Genomic DNA, 25,654 nt, shown 5'->3' on the forward strand with positions numbered 1-25,654 from the left:
TCCAGATTCTGAGGAGGCATTTAGCTGGTGTTTTGTTGCTCTATACCTGGGCCTGCAGTCTCTGACGGGGCCCAGTGGGCCAAATATATCCTGCTGATTTAGGGCCTGCAGTGGGGTCGAAACCAAACTCCATTCCAGACATGGTTTGATTAACTACCTCTCAACACTGACCTGACAAACAAGCACTGCCTCATCACCTTTAGAGCTGTATTACTGACCCTCTTCATCTCATCTGTCAGGCTGACCGATCACCTACACTTCAATTTGCAGTCATTCAAATAAAAATAACTTCAATTCCTGTTTGTTCAAAAGCTAACTGCATCAAAGGATCACAATTATAATAATGTTATGATGTTTTTTGTTCTTTGGAATCTTCAAAATGTCTTATGTACCTACTGGGTAAAAAAAAAAAAAAAAAGATTGGTAATGATTGATAATGTTGGTGAGTAAATGATAACGATTTTCTTTTAAACTCAAAGAGGTCATCCTCAGTTGGCCTTTATCTTTATCAGGCATGAGAACATATTCTCACGACTCGATCAGAACAGCCCGTGTTGAATTATTCACTTAACAAATTAAACAATCAGACAGTGAGAACTTAATCTGGGAATGACAGTATCTTATATCCAGTCAAAACATAGCTACAAAGTCTTTTGATGCAGTTACTCAATATGTAAAAGAGAGAAAATCTTAAATTAACTGCATATGAAAACTTGTGTTATTACTTGCAACTGAAACCCTGATATCTCATTTTATTCTTACTCTTGAGAGCAACATTCAGGTCCAGAAAGAAATAATTTCTAGGAAATATTAGCCGCAAACCTAACATCTTGTTGAAACGCCTTATGACTTTTAAGACCCCAGTAATTTACTGTACATTACTAATAGGATGACTTATAGGTAATGGAGATCTCATCTCCATGGTAAAAATGGACATATCCCAAATGTGACATTTGATTTGAATTTATGGTCTTTTAACTTTCTTTTGTGTGTTTCAATACATAAGATCATAGGCTGTTACATTTTCAACTTATGTCTTAAAAGGTGCTCAATAGTGCCCCCTATGTAGCTGCAATGCAAACTTGACAAGCCCCTTTGAAAACTGTTACCAAATAAATAATTTACTGTACATTATTGAGAATGACTATGGATAACAGAGACCTCATTTTGGTAGATTTAACACAGATGTGCGATCTTGTGCCCATCACTTGTATTTTTCTGTCCACAAAATCACAGGCTGTCACTTTTTCTCATGGTTTAAAAATCTCACGGTTCGAAGGGTAATCAATAGAGCCCCCTATGCAGTCTCAAATTGTCTTTTTATGAATGTGGCGATTGGGGCGGGGCCGAGAGCTGTGGGAACGGAGCGAGGCTGGTGGAGTGATTGGAAATGAGCGACACCTGTGACTAGTCTCGGGTCCCGTCCCAAGGAGGAGATGGAAGGATACAAAAGAGGAGCGACGACAGTGAAGGACTAGAGAGGACCAGGCCTGGATTTATTTAGTGTTTTGATTTTGTTTGTGCGCGGCAGTCGTCTGTGAGGGGCTGCCGCGCTGTTTTGTGTTTATTTTAATTATTAAAATCATTCTGATTGTCTGTCGGTTCCCGCCTCCTTCTTCCCGATGATTATGAAGTTTGTACTGCGTTTAAATGAAGTATGTTGTAAATTTTGGATTTGGTGTTGTAATTTAGCCAGTCATAATCAGTAATCTAAAGAAAATAACTAAGGGTTAGAAGGACATCTTCTACATGCAAAATATGGTTGCGTCTCAAATGGGACAAAACTGATATCGATGTTCAGGCTTGTGGTCTCCACTTATTTTTATCTATCCCCACAATCACAGACTGTCGCGTTTTTTATCTTATGGTTAAAAGGGCTCGATAGCGCCCCCTATTCAGCTGCAAGGAGCCTCAATAAATGTCTTTTTTAGGGCTGAAGGTGCCATTTGGGACAAAATCAATTTGTGCCTAATCCAACAATACTGAATGAGATGAAACAGCCAAAAACTTTGCCATTTCAAGATGTTCGTTTTAGGGGAAGCAGATGTGTTTGTGGATGGAACTTTGATGTGTTTATGTTCTGCTTTAAATGACAGGTAGTTGAGCTACATCTCAAGTGAGCTCTGACTGAAGCTCAGAGCTATGTAATGAGCAGCTCCCCTGCAGATGTGGGAGGACCCTGGAGCAAATAAGAGTGTTTAGCAATAAAAGTGTGGCAATAATCATAACAGCAGGGCCTTTGGAGAGCAGAGAATGGAAGATATTACAGAGTGCTTATCACAAAGGATCTGGCAGACACAGCGTGGACAAGTAAGAGACCCTCGATTTTCCTTCCACTGGATTTTTTTCCATTGACTTGACTCTCTGTACTCAGTGGAAAATTTTCAATAAGCGTCTAATATCTACCCAAACCTCCCCCTTGGATCAATCTGCGGAGACATTCACAAACAAATCCATCTGCATGGAACAATTTTGAGTAGAGAAGAAAAACAGATATATCAATCAATATGATAAATAACTAAAGAGTTATTTCACTTTTTTTCATCATTTACTTTCAATTATCTTCAACACAAATTATCTTACACATAACACAATTCTGATGCTTCAAAACGTTAATAAAGGAATTGCAAAAAAGAGGTTTGTTCTCGTGCATCAAGTGAAGTTGAACTTCCAAATTTTTCACTTGTGATTTGAAGATGAATGATAGTCGTACAGGTCTGGAATAACATGAGGTTGAATACATTTATATGTATAGTACAACTATGCCTTTCAACAAGAACAAGAGAAAGAAACTGTTTTTTTCTAAAGAAAGTAATGCAGATAGTTATAAGGAGAGGGGCTCAAGCACAAACTCTCCTGGTTGTAAAAATCATGGAATTTCAGAATCAGACAGAAACAATTCCAAAAAAAGTGAGTCATTTAGAGAAGGCACAAACACAGTCGCTCCGCCGTTCCAAAACTGCTCCAAGGTGAGAAGCAAATTACCCTGGCTAGGCATGAGCTAAAAACCTAGCTCTCCAGGGTGAGCTCACATGCTCCGCATCACACATTGGCAATGCTGGGAACTGGGAGTGTTGATTAATCCCACATCGCATAGGTTCAGTGAAACACCATCTGCGATGCTGTAATGCATACTCTATAAACTGCACAACACAACATGGTTTACAAAGGATTTCTACAGAGATTCAACATCATGCACACTCAGTGAGAAATGAGTTCATTGTACAGAAGGCATGCAGATTATTCATTTCACTGCAAACACATCTCTTTTCCACTGAAATGGTGCCACTGAAGAAGAAGTGGCTCTTAAACCTTTCTGTCCTCAATTAGGAACTACTATCATTTTGTGGCTGTGTGATAGGATGTCCTTTCCATAACTGATCAACTAGGAGTGTTGTCCCAGGTCTGTTATAGCTTAGATCCATTCAATTTTTGACAACATTTTATAGACCGCCCTCTTTTACAGTCGATTTTCTCTATTTTTGATTTATTTTAATCTATTTGATTTATGTAATAATAACAATTATAATACATTTTATTTGTAATTCGCCTTTCTTAATACTCAAAGTGCTAGTATTTTGCTATGTATTTCATAAAGTTATGTAATACACTGTAATTTTAACATTAAATTAATTTAATTGTAAGATTATTGTGGCTCTTATAATAAAGCCAGGATTTAATGGTATAAATCTGCGGGAATAAATTGCTTGCATTAAAGTTGGCATGAAATAAAAATGAACCCTATCTAAATGCATGTTATTGATTTTGTAATGAATGATTCCTTGTTTCATTTGATGTATTTTTTACCTCTGACCAAAAATATCAAAAGTCAAACGAGCCTTCTCTCATTTAGACAGCTTAAACTCTTTCTCGCATTGATCTACCGCCATTTACAAATGCAATTCCCTCAAATCAAAATCCAATCAACTAGCAATGACATCAGCAAAAGCATTATTGCAGTGGAAAACCCATTTCAGCTGGAGCCTCTTTCAATCTCAGTGTCACTGATGGAACTGCTGCTGAATTGCAAACAGAGCTGTTAAACTGAGCAAAGCCAGGCCTCAGAAGAGCGAAGCAGTTGAGATGATCGCGTTTTGAAAGATAAAAAGAAATGCATGGCCAGTGTGAAGCCCAGAGTGTGAGTCTGGACCTGATTTCACAGGCCGCTGCACTAACCGCTGTCTGATTGTGTTGCGGGGGCCCATCAGGCCTGATTGAGTTACAAAGAAACTACAGGGTCTGATAGGAGACAGCTGCACCTCCCCGTACAAACCCAGCACAGAGGCTAGCATTACTGCAGGGGGTGATGGGAAACCGATCACACCTTGTCATTTAGCACACCAGCAACCTACCGCTCAAATCAACAAATCGCCCTCAGTGAGAACAAACAATGTCAGCAATAAAACCGCACGCAGTTCCTGTCTATCTAACTGTGAAACCTTCATGATTTCTGCATTCTCATGTGAAGCATTAATAAATCAACTCTATGTACCATTTATCTCTTTCTTTCTCTGCTGACAGCAATTCCCTGTTAGAAGGAAAGGGTGTTGACTCTATTGATAGAGCTCATTATGTGACTGATAGTCCTCCCAAAATTTCAGTTCCCTAAAACATCCTCTAATTAGATGCCAAATAATGCAAGATAAGCAAAACATGACAGTCAGAGTGTTCCCTTGGGCCATGCGAAGGTTTTTGGGAACGGGAGCAGATGGGTGGGAAGCGGGGAGTTTGTTTAGGAGAATGATAGGCCGATGATATGGAATCATACAGGGGAAATGAGGAAACTGACAAACATGGTGGTTGGAAGACTAGTCCGTTTTAAAGATGTCAAAAGTACTGGTACTTGTCTACAAATTTGAGACTTTCTAAAGAAAAAAACTTTTTACTGTGTGGGTAATATAAAGTACCAATTTGGAAAAATAAATTACAAATAATAATATTATTATTAAAGGACATGTTAGTATGTTCGTTTTCAAAATTGCTATTGAGGTTAGAAATATCAACTATTGATATTTTGGCATTGTGATGTACTATAGAAATCGTAAAAAAGTAATTTTAACTATGAAAGCCATTAGGTGCCTTATTTTTTGCAATTGCAACTTTCTTTCAAAACTGAGATTTTATTCTCTTTATTTGCAACATTACTTGCGACTATATCTCAGTATCTTTTCTTGTAATTATGTTTATGTCTCATAACTGCAACTGTATTTGTCACAGTCATGATATTATAGTAATCACACTTTCAAATTTTGTGCTGTAACACTGCTAAAAAAATATGGTTAAAATGTACTTTAGGAGTACAACAGCTTGTCAATGGTGCAGTAGCCTTAAAAAGACAACCTTGCACCTTATATACTACTATTTTAAATGCAATACAACTGCAACTTTATTTCTTATTTGATACTGCATCTCACTGTGTCTAGGCAAAGGCAATTTTTACTAAACGTATCAAGAATACATTAAATCTTCAAAACAACTCTTTCAGTTATCTATACTGTTTGTTTTCTGGAAATAATGCAATGTTTGCAGATTCACCGTGACTGTGTCAGAGAAACACATTGTTAACATTGCGTCGCGAAGCAGAGATTTCTGCTGTTGAGAGATTTTCTTGTAAATCTGATACAATCACTGTCATGTGTCTGTGCATGATCTTTCCTATGACTTACAGATGGACTGCATTCAATTTGAAACAATGTAGAGCAATGTAGTGTTTGCCACTGTTCTAAATATAAATCTATGTGTGTTGTTTGACTGCATCTTGGTTCTTTCTGGATGGCTGAAAGAGAATAAATGAGGTAAAGATTGTGGATCAGATCAATCTGTTGAGTTCTGTTATCAGCGCTCCTCTGTGATCTGTGACCTCTCAACCTGAAGCCCTTTAGTGCTCTGTGATGTCTATTTACCTGCATCTGAGTGCACAAAAACACAGATATATCTACCTCATCAGCTCTCTCTGCAGACATATCAAAGCACATAGGCAAACGATTGCAATCACACTGTGTGTTTGTGTGTACTTTTTATGAATTTGGAGGCAAGTTTGGATGATAAATCTGATAGCCCTAAGCCTCCTGATGTGTCTTATCTGAAATGTGCACAAACACAACTTGACCTCATTAAATAAGACAGCAGACGCAAGTTCCACTTTTGATGAACATGCACTTTTTTTGCCTCAGTGCACAGAAGAGAATTTACAAAACAGCTGTCAAATGCATGCAGTATTTTAGAACAAAAACCTGTATTATATTCACTTAATTCCCACAATCCAATTTCACTTCCACATTTTCAGCATCAACACACCCCATTTATATATTAATTAGGTTTTTAGAGTAATATTATAGATTTGTCTTACTAAGAGTACTAAAAATATATACTTTTTTATTTTTGTTTATTTTTTCTCTTAAAATTGAAAAAGAAATCCATAAGTCTGTGATAAGTTAACATGAGAAAATAAATTAAGACATATTTTAAGTGACTGCGAGTGCAATATATTTTGTTTTATTCTTGTTTTAAGTTTAAACAATTTAAAATGATGACAAAATACACAAAACTAAATCTCTAAGAACCAGTCTAAATACTTAATGTTGTTTGCAGTTTTGCTCCTAAGAAGTAACTATATCTTCTTTTAATGTTTACTGTAGATATTTTAACATAAAAAATTTAATATTGTTAAAAGTAACCAAAACTACAAATAAATAAAAACTAAACAAGTTTATTTAAAAAATGTTTTTGCTTATTTTCTAATTTGTCATATGATGAATAAGTAATTTGTCTATTTTTCCACTAATAATACCAAAATAATAAAATGAATACTTGACAAGGTAAATGTAAATAAGATATTCATAAAATTACTTGTGCAATTTTGCTCCTAAAGTAAATGTATCATCTTTCAATGATTTTTAGATACTTTTAAATGTAGAATATTTCATATCTTTAAAATATTATAGAAATTAATTAAAAAGTCATTTTTTGCAGTGCACAAAACTGTTTTGCCTGGTGCAAACATTGTGCTACTACTGCAGATAGAGAGGACAAAACGGTCAAATGATGATCAAATGATGGAGAATGGCATTAGACACAATGTCAGTTGTTTAAACTGATTCTCAGGCTGGAGATGGTGGTTTTGTCGCTGTCCCCTTCAGCTCTGCAAAATGTAATGTTTGGGTTTGCGAGGCTCCAGTCTATCTATGAATTCCACCTGATAAAACAATCATCCGCTCTGCCTCACGCTGAGCCGCGGCCAAGAGCTGGCGTTTGATGTTTAACTTTCGCTAAATTGATTAGACAAAGATGGCCTGGGAGTTAGATTAAACTGGCTTGGCTTTGTTTATTTTCAGACACGCTGTGGAACAGCACTCTCTGAGAGGGATAAGAGACACGGGCTAGCCGCTGTTTGCTCTCAAGTTGCTAAGAGAAAAATTATGCTTGCAAAAGATAGAGTGTGGTTATTTTTATGACGCAGCCAGTTTTGACAAGTGAAATGCCACACCCTGTAGAGGTCTGATAACTCCCATGCCTCTGCACTGTACCAGACGGCAAAACACCAAAAGTATTCTGATTCTGGTTTACAAAGATTAGACAACAACTAATACAACATATCCCACATGAATTCACCTGTTATCATGTTAATATAACTTAGCTAATCTAAGACTAGCAATAACCCGAATTCTTGGCCAGGCTGAGTAATAAGTCCAGAAATGAAGTTCTGTTTTCATTTGTTTGGGAATAAACGGAATGTAAATTATTTTTCTTTTCATTTCAGTGCATTTCAGTACAACTTATTTGCTATCAATGAATTATATGGTCATGTACCATTCTGCTTTCTAGATACTGCTATCACCATCAGCCATTGAAAAATTTAATGCACAATTTGCCCTTATTAATACATACAGTATCCATTCAAAAGTTTGTAGTGAGTATGTAACACAAATCTATTATAGTAACATATATATGAAAGCAAAATTTAAAACAATTATTTTAAATTCAAATAGTATTTCACTGTTGTTGATCATAAAAATGTAACCTTCATGAGCATAAGAGACTTCTTTCAAAAGCTCCAAACATTTTAACAGTAGTGTACGGGTTAAACTTGCAACCAAATCTGTGTCCTGAAGCAAAACCAGCTGGGAACCACTGCTCGAAACTCCTCCAGCTGGTATATTTATTCACATTTTGAGTGGTGCAGCTAATCTAGTGTAAATGTGCCATAGAGTAATTCTTCTCTTATTGGACTGCAGAGTTCCTCCCCAGAACATACACTCCTGTCCCTATACTTACTGGCCTTATCACATCTACTGCCACAGAATGGATGCTTTGTTTCCCCTGTCTTCGGGACGCTGCAACCGTCCACACACACACACATACATGCTTGCAGGCAGAGAGAAGGATTCTGGCACTTTGATCTTTGGGCCACTGCAGAGACTGGCGTGATCACTGCAGTTTTTAGATGAAGGAGAGAGAGTTAACCTGGAACTAAAGGATTACCGCCCAAGCGGCCTGTATCTAAACAGAGCCATTCTCTGCTGCCTTCTGCAGGAGTATCAGACTACCACCTTCCAGCCAGGCCTTTGTGGAGGTGGCATTGATGGAGGGAGCAGATTGCAGGCTTGAAAGGGTCTCTCTGACTCGGCTGGTTTGCTGTCTGTTGCGACGCTTTTTAGTGCAAGTGCGTCTGAAGTGGAGAGAATCCGTCTCCCTGAACTCTTTAGATAAGGACAACGAGATCCAGGGAAAGATCTCTTATTTCTCAGCTCTCACAGCGAAGGAAAAGCTGTCTTGATGTACAGGGCTGCAGGGAAGGCCACAGACACGGCTCTTTATCAAAAGTGCAGAAGGAAGACTCCTTAATGACTCAGGATCTTACTGCACTGCCAAAAGAACATTCCACTGCATCGTCTCACGTCATCCCAACCTATATTCTCAGAAAAGCCAATGTGTTGTAACTAATGCATTCCACTATTAAGACCCCGTGAAATTTTAGTTTATGTCTGTTATATTTAAAGGGATAGTTCACCCAAAAGTGAAAATTCTGGCATTAATTATTCACCCTCATATAGTAGAGGGTAAGTTTCAGTCATTATAATATTCATTCTGTTGTCTGACAACAGAAACATTAAAATATAGCAATATAAACAGTTTTATTGAGAATTTAATTAAATGTCTAAATTAAATTGCAGTATGTGAGCGTAGGGACGCACTTACGTTATAAATATGCTAATTAGCGCATGATGTCATCTAGTTCATGTTCTCATTCTTTATTTTTATGAATTAAAATGTTTCAAAACACCCCCCCCCCCCTCTGTTTTTTTTTTTTTTTCACAAATCGCACCCTGCATATGACAATCATATAACAATTAACTAACTATTAAATAATACATCAATAATAAAATCGATTTAAAAACATCTGTAAGAAAAGACACTAATTGGGAACACTACTTCATTTAAAAGCTTTCAAATATCAGTTGATCACTGCTGAATTTTGCTACATTGATGTAAAGGCTATTGGCTGGTTAAAAAAAAGGACAAGACCTTTGATATGTCCCGACAACTTCCTGTTTCAATAGAAAATACTTCAACACAGGAAAGAACTGAGTTGGTCAAACCCTTTCTTGGGGTAGAGTTATTTCGGCACTTTAGCCTCTTTTGACTAGTATCTAGCATGGAGGCACAAAAATATACTTGGAAAGGACCCAAAACCTGCATTTCCGTGTATACCTGAATGTGAGCACCATCATCCACCACGGCTCTGACCAATTTTAAATATATAAGTCCCTGGAGCGAAAGGAAATTCTGTTATATTTTCACAGAGAGTGATGAGAAAGTAAAAGCATTATGCACAGTCACTGCTAGGTGTTCAGTTTCACTTAATTAGTCAGCGCTGTGGTGCTACAGTCTGGACCAGTGCCAGGGCCATTAGGGAGCAAAACGCAGCTGTGCATTTCTCTCTGTTATTGAGAGGATAGCACACAGCCTGGGCCCTCTGCTGTAACACTGTACAACACACTGGCACTGGGAAGAGAGGGACAGGAAACCGTTCCTTCTGATTCACGCAGTAAAAAAGGAAATGTGTGTGTGTTTGAGGGGAGCAGAAGGAGGGACGCTGTGCTCGGGAAGGATTTTACACAAGGATGTTAGTTCAATGTGAATGAGAGGGCAGCAATGACATCTTGCAGCTGCTGTCTGAGTCTTGATGTATTTGTGCAATAAACAATTATTCATAACATACTTTTTCTTCATTTTATTTTTAATCTTGGTCAAAGTTGTTGTGCCAAACAGACATAATTTAATTATTCTCTAGTGAAAACAGGGAGAGAATTCAACTTTAGAGTAAAACCTCTTTGCATCTGAAATAACCAGCACTTACACAAAGGTTGCATGCTAAATGTTTTCATTTTTCCAGCCTAAACTTAAGGTTTTGATACAAAATAAAGTAACTCCTTCCTCTTTTTACAGAAACTTAAAACAAAGTCACAGAAACATACTGGAGAGTGACAGGAAATGGAACTGGACATGTTGCAGGCAGGGATCAAACCTGCCTCACCCAAATGAGCACCAGCACCCAACTCCTTCCAAAACAGTTTGCGCTTTCCAATATTACATTGTAACAACAAATCAGTGCTAAAATGTGCTGCACAAACTTTTAAATATGGACTAAAATTTAGTGTTGAAATATATAATGTACACTTAAAAAATCAACTAAATTCCCTGTATTTAACTTTATATTTAATAGTATTTTACGTAAGTGTATACGTTTCTTTTTTGGTCTTGCTATCATTTTTGTTCTTTTGGGTTTAATGTTACATTTCATGTTAATTGCAAATTTAAGTTCAGTCCCTTAAAATGTTGAAATCATATTTTTACAGTAACATTTTGGCAACTGCAGCTGCTTTTTTAATTTAATTGTAATAAAATTACGCTCCTTTTTTAATTTAATTGTAATAAAATGACAGTGTGAAGTTAAAATTTACTAAAAAAATACACTGTAATTAAGACTTCAAGCACGTGGAGGGGACGTGGAGGGTTTGGAGCGTTTGGAGACTAACCTTTAATGCTGACTGACCAGCCGCATTCATGCTGACTCTGTAAACAAGCATCCAAGACCCAGGCCAAAACAAACTGCACAATGACCACTTCAAACAAAATGAGATGAATTTATGAACTCTACGCCCTGCCTTACATTCCAAGAGGCTGCGTGACGAACAGCTTGCAAATTTCACACAATATGAAGAGCAAGTTATACTGTTATTTCTAACAGCAGGATGCAAGAAAGACAGGGTGCATGTGTTTGCTCAGTCTCTGAACTCAAAAATATAAATATAGACATAATTATCATAATTATATCAATAAGTTGTGGTTTATCAGAGTGTCACTTGTTGTAAATTCTTTCTAATCTTCTAATAGAGGTAGACATGCCAAATATTATCATTTATCAGTTCTGTTAATTACCTTTACAAAGCACAGCGCATCATATATTGGTTCATAAAGCGCATTTATGGACAAGTTCCGCTAGTTGGCGGAACCAGGATGGCCAGTAACCCCATCGCCCCTCTAGGTTTTCAACATTGTGTTTGGGAGCAGTAAATCAGGGCTTCGCTGAATTGTTTATGTCTTGGAGGATCTAATCCATCTGTCGTTGAAGGCCGGTGGCGCCTGGGCACATGAAACACGACCCTGCCACAGTCTCCATGCTGGATTAGAACTGAAGGACAGTGTGTGTGTGTGTGTGTGTGTGTGTGTGTGTGTGAGTGTGTATGTGTGTTTATCTGTGAAAAAAGACAGAAGGTTGTGCTTTTAAATGTGATTTCAGTGTGGGTGTGTGAATCCAGAAGGCCACATCTGTGCCAGTGCCCCAGGTAGGCGGTTGTTAATGTCAAGGCTCAATGTGATCCCGCCAGATGTCCTTGGGTGCTTATCTTTCTCCATTTAAGTGGAAGAAGAAATAGGGCCAAACTCTCTCTCCCGCAGCCGTGACCCCACAATCCGGCCTCAGCCCCTTCCAAACCTCCTCTATGACGCCAAGGAGTCAGGGACGGACAGATTTATCTGTCCTCCTACCATCCAGCCAGGACCACACAGGTGAACAAGGCCTGAGAGACACTGAGCTAGGTGTCAGGACAGAGTCGAGTTTCGGCAATGCATAAAAATCTCTTAGATAGAACTGGTGAGGAAAGTTTTGGCATGCCAGGTAACCCAGCACTTCTTCATTAGCACAGTGAAGCAAGCCAACGAATACTGTATAGGCCAAGTACACGGCCCCACAGAGAAATGGAGAACATCTGGAAACAGTCCAAAACAAATAGTCCAGAGGGGTTCGTATGTAAACCATAAGAAATGCTGCGCTCTCGGCCACAAAAACGTGTCAAGGACAAATAGTCTTGCATGACATTAGAACACTTCTAAAGTCTGCGGTCCCAAAGGAAGGAAGAAATTGCTTGGGCTCAGCATTCTGTGTGATTAGCAGGACAATGCATTTCTTTTTTTTCGCAGAGGACCACAATGGAAAAAAAAACATGAACTTCAACCAGGGTGAGAAGCATATATTAAAGTAAACGAGTGCCTTCTTAGAACTGCACCATTCGAATGACCCTACGGTTTCCCTTTGGGACGTTATTGTTTACTGGTTTCCGAGCCACACAAGCTGAATTCGAGAGCAGTAACTGGAGTCATGGTTTTTAAAAGAAACATCCGACCACAAAGGTCACTTTGGACACACAGCTACAGTGTGTAAAAAAACAAACACTTTCTTAATCGTTTTCATAATACATTTGCCTTCCATTATAATCATACTTAATACAAAGATAAGTTATTTGTAGAATAAAACTGGCTAAAATGTTAATCTAGGTTTTCTTCTTCTTTCAGTAATAGCATAAATCTACTACAATATAGTTTAGATAAGGTAATGCTGAAAAAAAAAATGTCAGTAAATGTCAAGATTAGGGATGCACAGACTAAAAATATACTGAAAAGACCCGTGTAGCTATCTGAAACAATATGAGTTTGAGTTAAAATTACTAAAAACTAAAGCTGAAACAAAAATAAATTAAAGCCAAATAGAAATATTAAAAAATATATTAAATGTTAAAGCACAAAAATTATACTGAAAACGAAATAAGTATAAAAAAAATATGCTATACTAATTATAACTATTATAACTATTATACTAATATAATATATCCATTTAAATAAGAATCAAGGTGTATTTTCTGAAAAAAAGTTTTATTAAATAAGTAAATTTGAGTTGTTTTACATATGCTCTGTTATTTAATACTTAAAAAAAAATATATATATATATATTTTTTTTTTTTTTTTGCTACAGACTGCGACTAAAATGGCTGCATTTGTGACCAAAAATATTAATTTGCGAGTGAAATTAATAACTAGTTAGAGACCTTAGTTAGTTAAAATGTTGATAAAGTCAAGAAAAGAATAGACATCAACACGACAGTATGATTGAAATGTTAAAATGTAAAAAAATATATTTAAATGATAATAATAAATAAAAATAATAATAATAATAATAGTAATAGTAAAAAAACACATTTATTCTGTGGCACCTAAAAAAATAAGTTGGCCTAAATAAGGCGCTCAAGTTTTCTCTTATAGGAGCCAATGGCTCCTCACTCGTGTGTTTTTGTCTGGTGCCCTGTGTACATTACCACAGCTAAAGACGAATATCAAAATTTGTGAAAGGGCATTAACATCCTGGTCCTGCAGTTTCCAAATGTGCGTGTGTGATTATATTCTGATCCTTGGTCCCTTAGATAGTAAAGATCCCTATTGCGGAAGTGTGTACATCAACAGCTGTCATGATTCTTTTGTTCAGTGCATCCTTAATCTTCCTTTCCAATCGCTGAGCACAATATCTGGAGCGGTCTTTGAAATAACTGGTGCTTGGAATGCGGTGAAAGGAACAATCTTATCTTCCTGTGTGTAGACAAAACCTCATATAAGGCTTAAGGGGAAGCTTAAAATCCACTCATTTGCACAATGCATGAAGCATATGCAACTTAATGGATTAGTTCACTTTCAAATTAAAATATCCTGATAATTTACTCACCACCATTTAATACGAGATGTTTACCTCTTTCTTTCTTCAGTCGGAAAGAAATTAAGGATTCCAGGACTATTCGACTTATAGTAGATTTCAATGGCTACCAAACAGTTAATGGTCAAAATTACAGTTTCAGTGCAGCTTCAAAGGGTTCTACACTAGGGCTGCACAATTAATCTATCTATCTAACGAAACAATCGTTCATTTTCTTAAAAAAAATTTAAATAAATGTATATGCTCTATAAACTGAAATGCTCGCCTTGCACTGCTCTGCAATGCACGTCCATGACTTCACGTAATAAGTGATTACGTTGAAAATGTCACGATTGATATTGGTGAAAGTCCCGAATCAGTGTTTACAAATGTGTTTTATGTTCAAAGACACATATTAAAACATTTTTGTAAATGGTGTTTGACTTGTAAACACTGACTCAGTACTTCCGCCTACGTCGCACATGACCTTTTCAAGGTGATTATGTATTACGTGAAGTCGTGAACATACATCGCAGTGCAGTGAAAGGAATGCATTTCTGTTTATAAAGCACATAATTTTTTTTTTTTTAGGAGAGAAAATGACCTATTGTTTGCTAGGTAAAACCCTTATTCCTAAGACCCTTATTTTACTTTGTATTATTTGGGTTATACATATTCTACTCTTTCTTCCAAAAAATGAAGAAAAAAATTGCATAAGAAAAATTAACTATGACTTATTGCAGTCAGGACTCCAACAAGGACTTAGAATGTGCTTATGTATACACAGTCCTGTCATCCTTTCAACTGTTAGCCAGATATGGGCAAATAGTAAAAAAATTAAATAAAATACAATCCAAATCTGTTACCAAGATACTAATACAAACTCACAACAATGGCATCATAGGGAATTGAGCTCTTTAGCCATTTGCCAACAAAAACGAAAGGCTAATGTCATTATAGCACAGCAGAAAATGACATGTCTCATTCATCATCGCTTTTGGCCATAGGCTGTGGAATCCTGATGGCTAGTTTAGACATGTTGACTTTCACACATCTTCAGCACATGGTTTCAGGCCATTGCAAAGTCCTGACGAAGCAATTTTAGAGGCCGGGATCTAAAAGCATGATCAGTGACTCATTGTGCTCATGCACAGAAGAGTCATACTATCAGACATGCTGGAGTTTATCCATGAGGACCTGTGTTTGGATCAATTGCCTAGAGACTAGAGCAGAAATCCTGCTGTTAAAGCTGGTCTCCCAGCCAGGTCAGGCTGAACTAGATTGTTGGTTTTAGAGTGGTTTTAAAAAAATTATAAAAAAATATTATAATTTGAAAGTTGAAAGCAATTGTGCTGGGGTTTAGAAAGTTCAAAAGAACATGATTTATATTAAATACATTTTTATAGCAATTTCTTTACTGTCCCTGGAGGGTTACCGATGAGTGGAGGGTGGCGTTCGGTGCAGATGCGGAATTTGGTGTGGATTTATGGCACCATTATAGAGATATGGCCAATTCAAAAATTAAATGGTTTTCCATAGACTTAAAGGGATAATTCACCCAAAAATGAAAATTATGTCATTAATGACTCCTGTCGTTCCAAACCTGTAAGACCTCCGTTCATCTTTGGAACACAGTTTAAGATATTTGAGATTTAGTCCGTGAGCTCTCAGTACCTCCATTGAAACTTTGTGTACGGTATACTGTCCATGTCCAGAAAGGTAATAAAAACATCATCAAAGTAGTTCATGTTACATCAGGGGGTCAGTTTAAAAATTTTAAAGCATCGAAAATACATTTTGGACCCAAAATAGCAAAAACTACGACTTTATTCAGCATTGTCTTCTCTTCCATGTCTGTTGTGAGAGAGTTCATAACGAAGCAATTTGTGATATCCGGTTCACGAACGAATCACTCGATGTAACCGGATCTTCTTGAACCAGTTCACCAAATCGAACTGAATCGTTTGAAACGGTTCGCGTCTCCATGTAGCATTAATCCACAAATGGCTTAAGCTGTTAACTTTTTTGAACACCGTGCCGAGCCAGATAACGAACGAACGAACGATTGACTCGTTCTCGAGTCAAGAACCGTTTTTGTCGGACGCGTCCGATTCGAGAACCGAGGAGCTGATACTGCGCATGTTTGATTCAGTGTGAAGCAGACTGACACACAGCGCGTCTGAACCGAACTGTTTCTTTTGGTGATTGATTCTGAACTGATTCTGTGCTAATGTTATGAGCGCGGGTAAACCGAAGGCTTGAATCAAGGGCAATCATCGCCAATGACGTCATTACTTCGAGCGCAAAAGAACCGGTGAACCGTTTTCTTCAACCAATTGAATTGAACTGTCCGGAAGAACCGGTTCGTGGAAAAGAACGGAACTTCCCATCACTACTGGTGATCTGAAAACCGATGCAACCAGTTCTTGACTTGTGAACGAGTCAATCTTTTGTTCGTTATCTGGCTCGGCGTTCATCTTAAGTTCTCTCTTCACAGCAGTTCAGTCAGTGTACTGTTTGAATAAATAAATGAATAAATTCGTTCGCAAACCGGATATCACTAAACTGCAGTGTTTTGAACTCTCTCACAACAGACCCGGAAAAGAAGACAATGCTGAAGAAAGTCGTAGTTTTTGCTATTTTTGGACCAAAATGTATTTTCGATATTTCAAAAAATTCTAACTGACCCCCTGATGTCACATTTCACATGAATGATATATCGGTCGGGCTCTAATAAAAGCATTTATGTTTTTTATCAAACACTTAAATCTTTTGTATGTAAAAGACTTTGGGATTGACAACTTGCAAACAAAAGCTCTCTCTCTATCCCCCCCTCTCTCTCTCTCTCTCTCTCTCTCTCTCTCTCTCTCTCTTTCTCTCTGTTTTGCTTACTCTTCTTAGATATGTCAGATAGCATTCCTTAGGCTTTTGTTTCACACAGTGAAGCCACCAACAACAGTCTGATCTCACTGGCACGGATGTTTACAGCGCTCCGCTCCTGTGCTTTGGCCAGTGCGCTTTTCTTCTGCTTCCTGTCTATCAAGGTGGAGGGAACAACAGCCACTCACAGCGATCCTGATTGCAATGCATGAGGGCACACAGTTCATGGTATGGATATGAGCGTCTGTCTAATGGAGCGCCACGGAGTAAAATCCGAGGGGGCTTTGAACCCTGGCAGGGGTGAAGAAGAGAGCTTTTTGTCTGCTCCAACCCACTTGAGTGATACTTGCTCCCTGATGCAAAAAACACATGACATTGAAAGCGAGGCGGTTTAAAGCCGTCATTGTCTGTGTCGGCAGGAACCGATATTGTATTTCAATAGAGCTGAGTCCAAACCATACAGAGTTCAAAAAGGAGAAAGAGCCTTTCTCGATCCGCGTGGCTGATAGTGCCCAACAACTGCGCCCATTTGCACTCTTTCTGTCTTTCTTTCTTCTTCTGGCCCTTCTCACTCTCTCTTTCTTACTCCCTTTTCACTCACAAAAGTCCAGACAGAGCCTCCAAAACTTACCCCAACTTTCCTGAGGCCCAATGGTGTTTTTCTTGGGATATGTGAGAGCTGAAAACTTGTAGGCCAATCTTTCTCAAAGTACATATTTTCTTTCAGTATTCACTGGTTTCTAATAAGACTAGAACAATGTACACACTAGGTAGTAAAAGTTCATATCAGAATGTTATCTCTTTTTTTTTGTGTGAACCAGAGTGTTTTTTTGTGCATGTACTTGAACAAAAGGCTGTAATTTCAGGAATGATAATGCAAATACAAGATTGTACCATCCCATTGCGAACATCTAGAGTCAGCAGTGCTCTCAGCCAAATTAGTCCTTCCAGCAATTACAACATCAATTCATACGCTAACCCTGTGGACGCACCCCACGCTGTTTCTACAACACCCCCACCAACTAACAAGAGAACTAACAACTTAACAACCCAGCCAACTCACCACACCTCAGCCGATATATAAATCAAAGCTAGTGAAACCTGCAAGAAACAGCTCTGCCAAGAAGCCATTTATACAACTCTTTGTTTCCAGGTTTTAATGGTTTGATGTTTCACAACAACGAAATTGCTATTTGAAAAATCTAAAATAGTGCTCGCGTGGAGTCCTCAACATCTATTTTGTCAAACAACATTTTTGCTGGTCTATGTTTAAGGCTGCATGGAAATACTGAAGGAAACAACTGCTAAAGTTACAATATAACTTGTAAAACAACAAACAACAATTTAAAATGGTTAAAATTTAGTCAAGCCACCCATTAAAATTAAATAAAAATAGTTTTAAACCCAACACAAACTATACTGTAAAAAAAAAACTACATTTGGAATCAAATCTTGCATAACTAAATATGAATTTAGTTTACATTAAGGTATAATTAAAAAAACTGCAAATATAGTAAAGGTATCACTCTTTCCAATTTCCATAAAATATTAAGCAGACAACTGTTTTCAACACTGATTATAATAAAATCTTTTCTTGTGCACTAAATCAGCATACATTTGAATTATTTCTGAAGGATCATGTGATAATGAAGACTAGACTAATGCTTGCTTTGCCAATTGTATTACTGTTTTACTGTATTATTATTTAAATAAATAAATATAAATGAATGCACAAGAAACTGTCTACTGAAAATTATCTTTATAATTATGTTTTTTTTTTTGGGGGGGGGGGTATTCACATTTTTATTAACTGTGGTCATGCTACTATCCTTGATCATGCATCGACCTCATGTTCTAATGCTTCATTATGAGCTACTGAATGCACATAAAAGGCACATAAAGACTTTGCTGCATCAGAGGTGCTGGTTAAGGTCTAGTAGTGAATGAATCTCACCTCTGCTGGTTTGTCTCGGTCTCCTTGTGCATTGCCTCTTCGTAGGTTGACGATGTGCACCTCCTGAGGGAGGCTGGTGGTTCCTCGGCTAGCGCAGCCTGATAGGGCAGTGAAACTCTTTAACATGGCCTGAACCGGGTGACCCACCCCAACTGGCAAAAGTTCACAAGGGCTCCGAGACAATGGACCTGCAAATAATACAAAACATGGCATGAACATCATAAATAAGCACATTCTGACCTCATTATTCTGCATAAATATAGCATTTCAGTGTTCAAATCATATCACTGGAATGTATACAGGCTTTTACTAAGAACTCTGTGAAGTCATTTCAAATCCATTCCACAAGTATGTAAGAGCTCAAAACATCCCATATGACTATGTGCAATTTAGTTATGATAAAAAAAAAAAACCTTTAGCAACAATTCTGCACAATTGAAAATGAAACAAGTGTTCATGTATTGCAGATCTGCCATTGATAAATGATAAGGGTAAGCTATTATGAAACCATCCAAAGAGCCAAAACAGTAATAAATGAACTACAGAGAAAATTGTGTTTTAGTTACATATATATGTGCGTGTATGTGTGTGTGTCAACATCTGTATATCCTATTGAATCACATGAAATATTACAGAAATGTTACTTTTTTTCACATTTTGAGTTGATAATATGTCTCAACGTTACTGTTTTTCTTGTATTTTTAAACAAATAAATGCAGCTTTAATGAGTATAAGAGAGTTTTGTTACATAATTACATAATTAAAATACGTATTAGTAGTAGTAGTTTCTAAAATAAAGAGAAAAAAAAGATACTGAATTTCTGGATTGAATTTCTGGATTACTAGAATTATGATTGTCTTTATAATGAGCAAAAAGTACCAAAGAATACTGTAAGCTTTAAACTATAATATACTTTAAACTCATTTCCAAGACTCCTTCTACCCATCTGTCCTCTTTAATAGCCTCTACTGTCTCTATAATCTTCTCTCTCTCTCCGTAAATGGGAATATTTATCCTCTTAGTCACTTTCAGAAAGCAAAAAGGCTTCACACGGTATAGTGCCCTCCTACAGTATGTCAGAGACTCCTCTAATTGGCCCACATTTGAGGAGGTCAGCGGGGCTGTTGCCACAGAAACAAGCAGTGATATGTTTGTACCGTAAGAATCAGAATAGCCACACGTTCCGAGCCATGACCTTGAAACACAACACACAAAGAGATCATGGAATAATGAGGAGAAGAACACAAGCACTGTGTGAAGATAACAGCACCTAATGATACGGTTCAGCCACTGGTGATGAATGTTAAACATGACCCTCTTGGCACACACATTGAAATGATGGCCGAAAGGTTCAAGGTGCAGTTCCGTTCCGAATGGTCACAAGACTTGTCTTGTCTAATTCGCCGCAGGGCGTTAGACCGACATTTATGTTTAGGTTGTGCTTTAATAAGATGTGCACCTTCCAGCTGAAGGTCAACTTCAAACACAGACATGCCAAATGGCAGCAAGATCACAGGAGAGGATAAATGAAGAATGTTTCTCTTGAGCTCAGAGGTAATCAGCAACCAAATCTAGTAGATGAAGGACCCATGAGGGTGAGCGTGTGTGTGTGTGTGGTGCTGACCATGCAGACAGAGTTCCCTACACTTATGCTTATGTCTCTCCTGCCAAAGAAACCAAAGGGCCATGACATGACTGCATTTAACCATCAGCCGCTGAAGATGAGCAGACTCCAGTGTGTCTTCAATGAGTTTTAAAGAAAAAAGATATAGAAGGTAACTTTTAATTGCATTTCATTTAAACTGTCACATAAAACTATTCTGATAACTGCTTAAAAAAATTTACTATGCTGTAAACCTGTGCATCTTATTCAATTAAATAAGCTGATCCAACTTAAAAGAGAGAGAAAGTCATTTTAGCAAACTTTTAAATCTTAATTTTAGTACTAATAACCAAGACAGGTTTTTGAGAAATATTAATGCTTAATTTGCTTAATCACCATGAGATGCCATTTGTACTGAGTAAAACTGGGAGGATTTTGATTGGTCAACTTAAAACTATGTCCTAATTTTCATATATTATTCATTTAAGAGCTTATCAATAAATCACACAGGTTTTTGTAATTAATTCTAATGTTAAAATCTGTAATCGTAATATTTTTTACATCTCCAAACGTAATCTCCAAAAGTAATGTGGAAATAACATGATATTTGATTAATGGTATCATTGTTTATTAAGCACTTAAAATAAATAGATACTGACACTTTTTTAATTTATAGAGATAAAATGAGTAATTATAGCCATAATTTAAAGTCAGGCTTAAATTATTAGATATTTTATTTATCATTTATTAATAACTGCAGAAAATAAAAATAAAAATATTAGAACCGGAACAATAGTAACAAACTCATTATAAAAAAGTATCTTTTATTTTATGTTTTTATTTTTTATAATGATAACTGTCACAGCTCCCTCTGAATATTTTTTTTTTCCAACTTTAAATTAGATTTTTCGCATTCATTTTCACTATTTTTACAAATTTAGCCTACACATTAATATACTACATGTGGCTCCTGCACGTCACGGTTATCAGCCTCCCAAAAGAGGATTTGAATGAAGACACAAAGGGCATTTACATACATATTTTCATGTAATTAATGAATAAATAATGCACACAACTAATCTTGCCCCACAACACATAAATAACCCAATGGACACTTCCCATGAGGCCACTGGAGCTTGGTCGTCATATCCATAAATGTGTCTTACTGTCATCAAGGTCACACACCCTGACCCTGAATATATAGTCAACATAACCTGAAGTTTTCTGTTTGATTGCGAAACACAAGGTTTTTTGACAAATGGCCACTTTAACGCTCACATTCCTCAACCGCCCTGAGTGACACAAAGAGTGAAACTCTTTTCCTGAGGATGTAATCTTCCATGAGAAAGCTTGAGGCTAAGTTCTCCTACAGGTCTTTCTTTCTCCCTCTGTCCACAGGGACACACACCTCTCATGTTTCAGTTCCAACATGACAAACACATAAACACACTGCGATAATGATCAGAGAAACATTTGGAAACTATTAAAGGCACAAGAGAGAGAGAGTGATTCCTCTCTTCAGACATTGACACATGTATGTATTCAGGTAAACGGTGTTATCTAAAGACAGATTTTGGCTGCTCATTCTAAATTGGATTCCCTTTCTTGCATAGAACACAACAGGTACACTCATTTCCACATAATGAAGGTAAACAAGGAATGAGGTCTCCAAATGACCAAAAAGCACCATAAACAAATAAACAAACAAATAAATAATTAAATGCTCAAATATTTCCTCAAAAAAAAAAAAAAAAAAAAAAAAAAAAAACATTTCTGAAGGATCATGGGATATTGAAGACTGGAGTAATGGCTGCTGAAAACTCAGCCTTTCCATCACAAAATTCATTTTAAGGCATACAAAAACTGAAAACAGTTATTTAAAATTTCACAAAATTACTGGTTACTTTTAGATCAAATACATTGCCATTCAAAAGTATGGGATCAGTAAGATTTTTATTATGTTTTTTTTTTTGTTTGTTTTTTTTTTAGTCTCTTATGCTCTTCAAGACTGTATTTATTTGATCAACATTCTGAAAAAAATTTAATATTGTGAATTTAATATTGCAATTTCTAATATTTGTTTTCATGTATTGGATTCTAATATATTTGAAATGTATTTCTGCAATACAGTGCAAAAATTTTCATCAGCCACGGATTATTATCAGTGTTAAAACGGTTGTCCGGCTTGACATTTTTTGGAACATGTGATACATTTTTAAAAAGTTAAAAGGAACAGCATTTATATAAAAATAAAATATACATATATATATATATATATATATATATATATATATATATATATATATATATATATATATATATATATATATATATATATATATATATATATATATATATAAAAATGTAAGCAGCATGACCGTTTCCAACATTTATACTAAATCAGCATATTAGACAAAATTAGTTTTTTTTATAATGTTTTTCTATATTTTCGATTAAATAGATACAGCCTTGATGAGCATTAGAAACTTCTCAAAAAAATACATAAAAAAATACGATTATAAATCATTCAGATCCCAAACTTTTGAACGGCAGTGTAAATGCAGCCTTAGTGAGTATATAACAAATTCTTACTGACCCCAAAAACCTTCAAACAGTATCTTTTGTGATGACAAAAACGCCTTCATTCAGGACTCGTTTGACCTCTGAATTTCATTTTGTTTTTCTTTTTTGCTGGCTCTTTCAGGCTCACATAACCCTTGACATCAACTCTTTGCGCAAGGAAACTGCACTTTGATGTGCTCTAATAGGAACAGCCAAATTGAGAGAACACACAGATCAAGAATGAAAGGTTTAAAAATCCCAGATAAAGAGGTTAACAGTCACATGTGTGACTTCAGTCCTCCATCCTCCTCCACTACCTCCTCTTCCTCCCAGCGGAACAGAGTTTGTTGCCTGTCTAACCAACAGCATCACGCCTCTGTCCCTCACCAATCTCTGAGATCACTCAAACTCACTTTTTCCTTCACAGAGTGAGCAGAGGAATAACAAGCACCAGCCAGCCAAAGTCTGGAAGACGGCCAAAAGATTACAGCTCTTATTGGGCAGCCATGTTGTTTCTTTATTTAACTGCTTGGGGAAAACGGCCCAGAAGACAAAGTGTTTCAGGGAAGAAAATATGGATGATTTAGAGAATAATAGAGGGAAGCAGACCATTTGTTGTGTGATTTTCCAACAAAAATGGAATTGAAATCAGGGGCCATAAACAAAAGTGCGTTCCCATACTAAGGAGAAGGATGTTTTGAAACCATGCGACAGAATCCCACAAGGAAAAAAACAAACCTGAATGCTTTGAATACATTCATTTTCAATAGAGTATATATTAATATGGATATTTAATTATAAACTAGTCTTATGGGGGAGAGTTTTATTCTGAATTGATGAGGTAGGATTATTCTTTCAAATTATCTGGAAAGACGCTCAATTTGTTGAGGACCATAAAACATAAAATATGTATTGAAGAGAAAACTGGTGAGTGAAATATGTGTCATTTATGGTTTCCTGCTGAGCTTTGGGAGAAACATTTAGTCCAATGCAAGACAAATAGTAATTATAAAAAAAAATTAAAATAAAATAAAAACACATTCTCAAGATGAATTTCAAATAAATGCATTTTGTTGTATTCTCCTTTGCCGGACCAATGGTCTGTCCTTATCTGGAAGGACAAATGAGGCTGTCTGATCCAGCATAGGGGCAAAATAGAAAGAATAATAAAAAAAAATAAAAAAAAAACTGTGCCCCTGACCCATCTTCACCATCTCAAGGTTATATCTTTTTTTTTCACGATGACAGTGTTTCCCAAGGTTTTGTCTATGATGCTCTGATGTTTTAAGTGCTACAATTTTTTATAATGCTGAATTCAGTTCCCTTTTACAATAACATTAATAATAAATATATAATGAAATAAATGAATACTTTTATTGATGACCGGCTTCAATAAAAAAAAATCGACTCATTCATCAATAGCACATCCAATTCCTATTTTATCTCTGACTAGGTGTCAATTTCTTAAATTCAAACTTATGAGGAACTATGCTTTATTAAATTTTTTTTTCTAATTTTTTTGAGTGGAGTAAAAAGTATGACAATATGCTATGCAATGTAGTAATGTCATTTCCAATTACAGCAAGGCATTTAGTATACGCTTTCTTATATATATAATAAAGCGTTTTTGTAATCGTTCAAAGCCAATAAAGCTGCATAAAATGTGCATTCCTCTTACACAAACAGAGACAGAGCATAATATGAAACAACTGACTTTTTATTTCTCCCATCAATATATATTGTCATATCGCATAGCCCTATCTCCACATGTTTTTTTGCTTTTTCTGTGTGTCTGTGCTCTCTCTTTTAGCTAGCAGAGGACAAACTGGCCCTATCCAGCAGTTGTTAGGGTCTGTGGCTGTCTGCTAACTCCAGGCTGGACGCCCACAGAAATACAGGAATAAGAGACACTGTTGTTCAGCTCAGCAGACCTGAAGGCTCAAAAAAACAGCCTAGCTCTCTCACACCTTCAAAACCCAACACTTCAGATACACCTCTGATCTGGTTTCTGATGTTGTATTCTACCAGCTCTACACTTTGATCCTCAAAAGGTTTCTTCTTCACCCTCATGGAGGTTTCGTTGCCTTGTTTCGCCTCTATAAGAGGTTTCAGGTGTAGTGGCAATGTCTGTGTCCAAAAAGTGCTAAATAAGTCAAATCGAAATTTGAAGTGTCATATCATGAAAAATTGAATTATCTTTGATTTTGAGAAATCCACATTCACTAATGTGAAAATATTCTGAAGCTTTGAGAGCTGAAAACTCCCTATCCAGTGCAAAAAGACGATTTAGTGAAAAATAAAATGTAAAAACAGATCATTCTGAACAGATGAATGCATTAACATATGACTGCCCACATTTACACATCAACAACACCTACTCTGTGTTCAAGTCAGTGCAAAGTATTTCAACTGCTGGATAGAGAGAGGGTGGAAAAATGGTAATGTAAAAGAACATTACAGCTTTTTTGGACTAGTTGTCCCTGAGAAAGACGTGATTTTAATCATTCATCACTGTTCCGCTCACACCAGGGTTTCCATTTTTCTAAACAATGAACGTCCTTGAATTTGCCTGGTGTTCATTATTACTGGATGGTGATTGAAAAAAAAATAGCCAAACAATTTCTAACTGAAAAT

At 36.6% G+C, this 25,654-nt stretch overlaps 1 protein-coding gene across 1 annotated transcript in view; it reads right to left on the minus strand.

The window, feature by feature from the left end:
• The window catches only part of LOC127959399 (transforming growth factor beta receptor type 3), a 97,549-nt gene that overhangs the window by 42,595 nt on the left and 29,300 nt on the right, over positions 1-25,654 (minus strand). Inside the window, exon 3 of the mRNA XM_052558564.1 lies at positions 18,855-19,042. Coding sequence (XP_052414524.1) covers positions 18,855-19,042 — 188 coding nt within the window. The remainder of the gene's footprint in view (positions 1-18,854; positions 19,043-25,654) is intronic.

Source organism: Carassius gibelio, chromosome B6, assembly GCF_023724105.1.
Source record: "Carassius gibelio isolate Cgi1373 ecotype wild population from Czech Republic chromosome B6, carGib1.2-hapl.c, whole genome shotgun sequence".
NCBI classification, from domain to species: Eukaryota; Metazoa; Chordata; class Actinopteri; order Cypriniformes; family Cyprinidae; genus Carassius; species Carassius gibelio.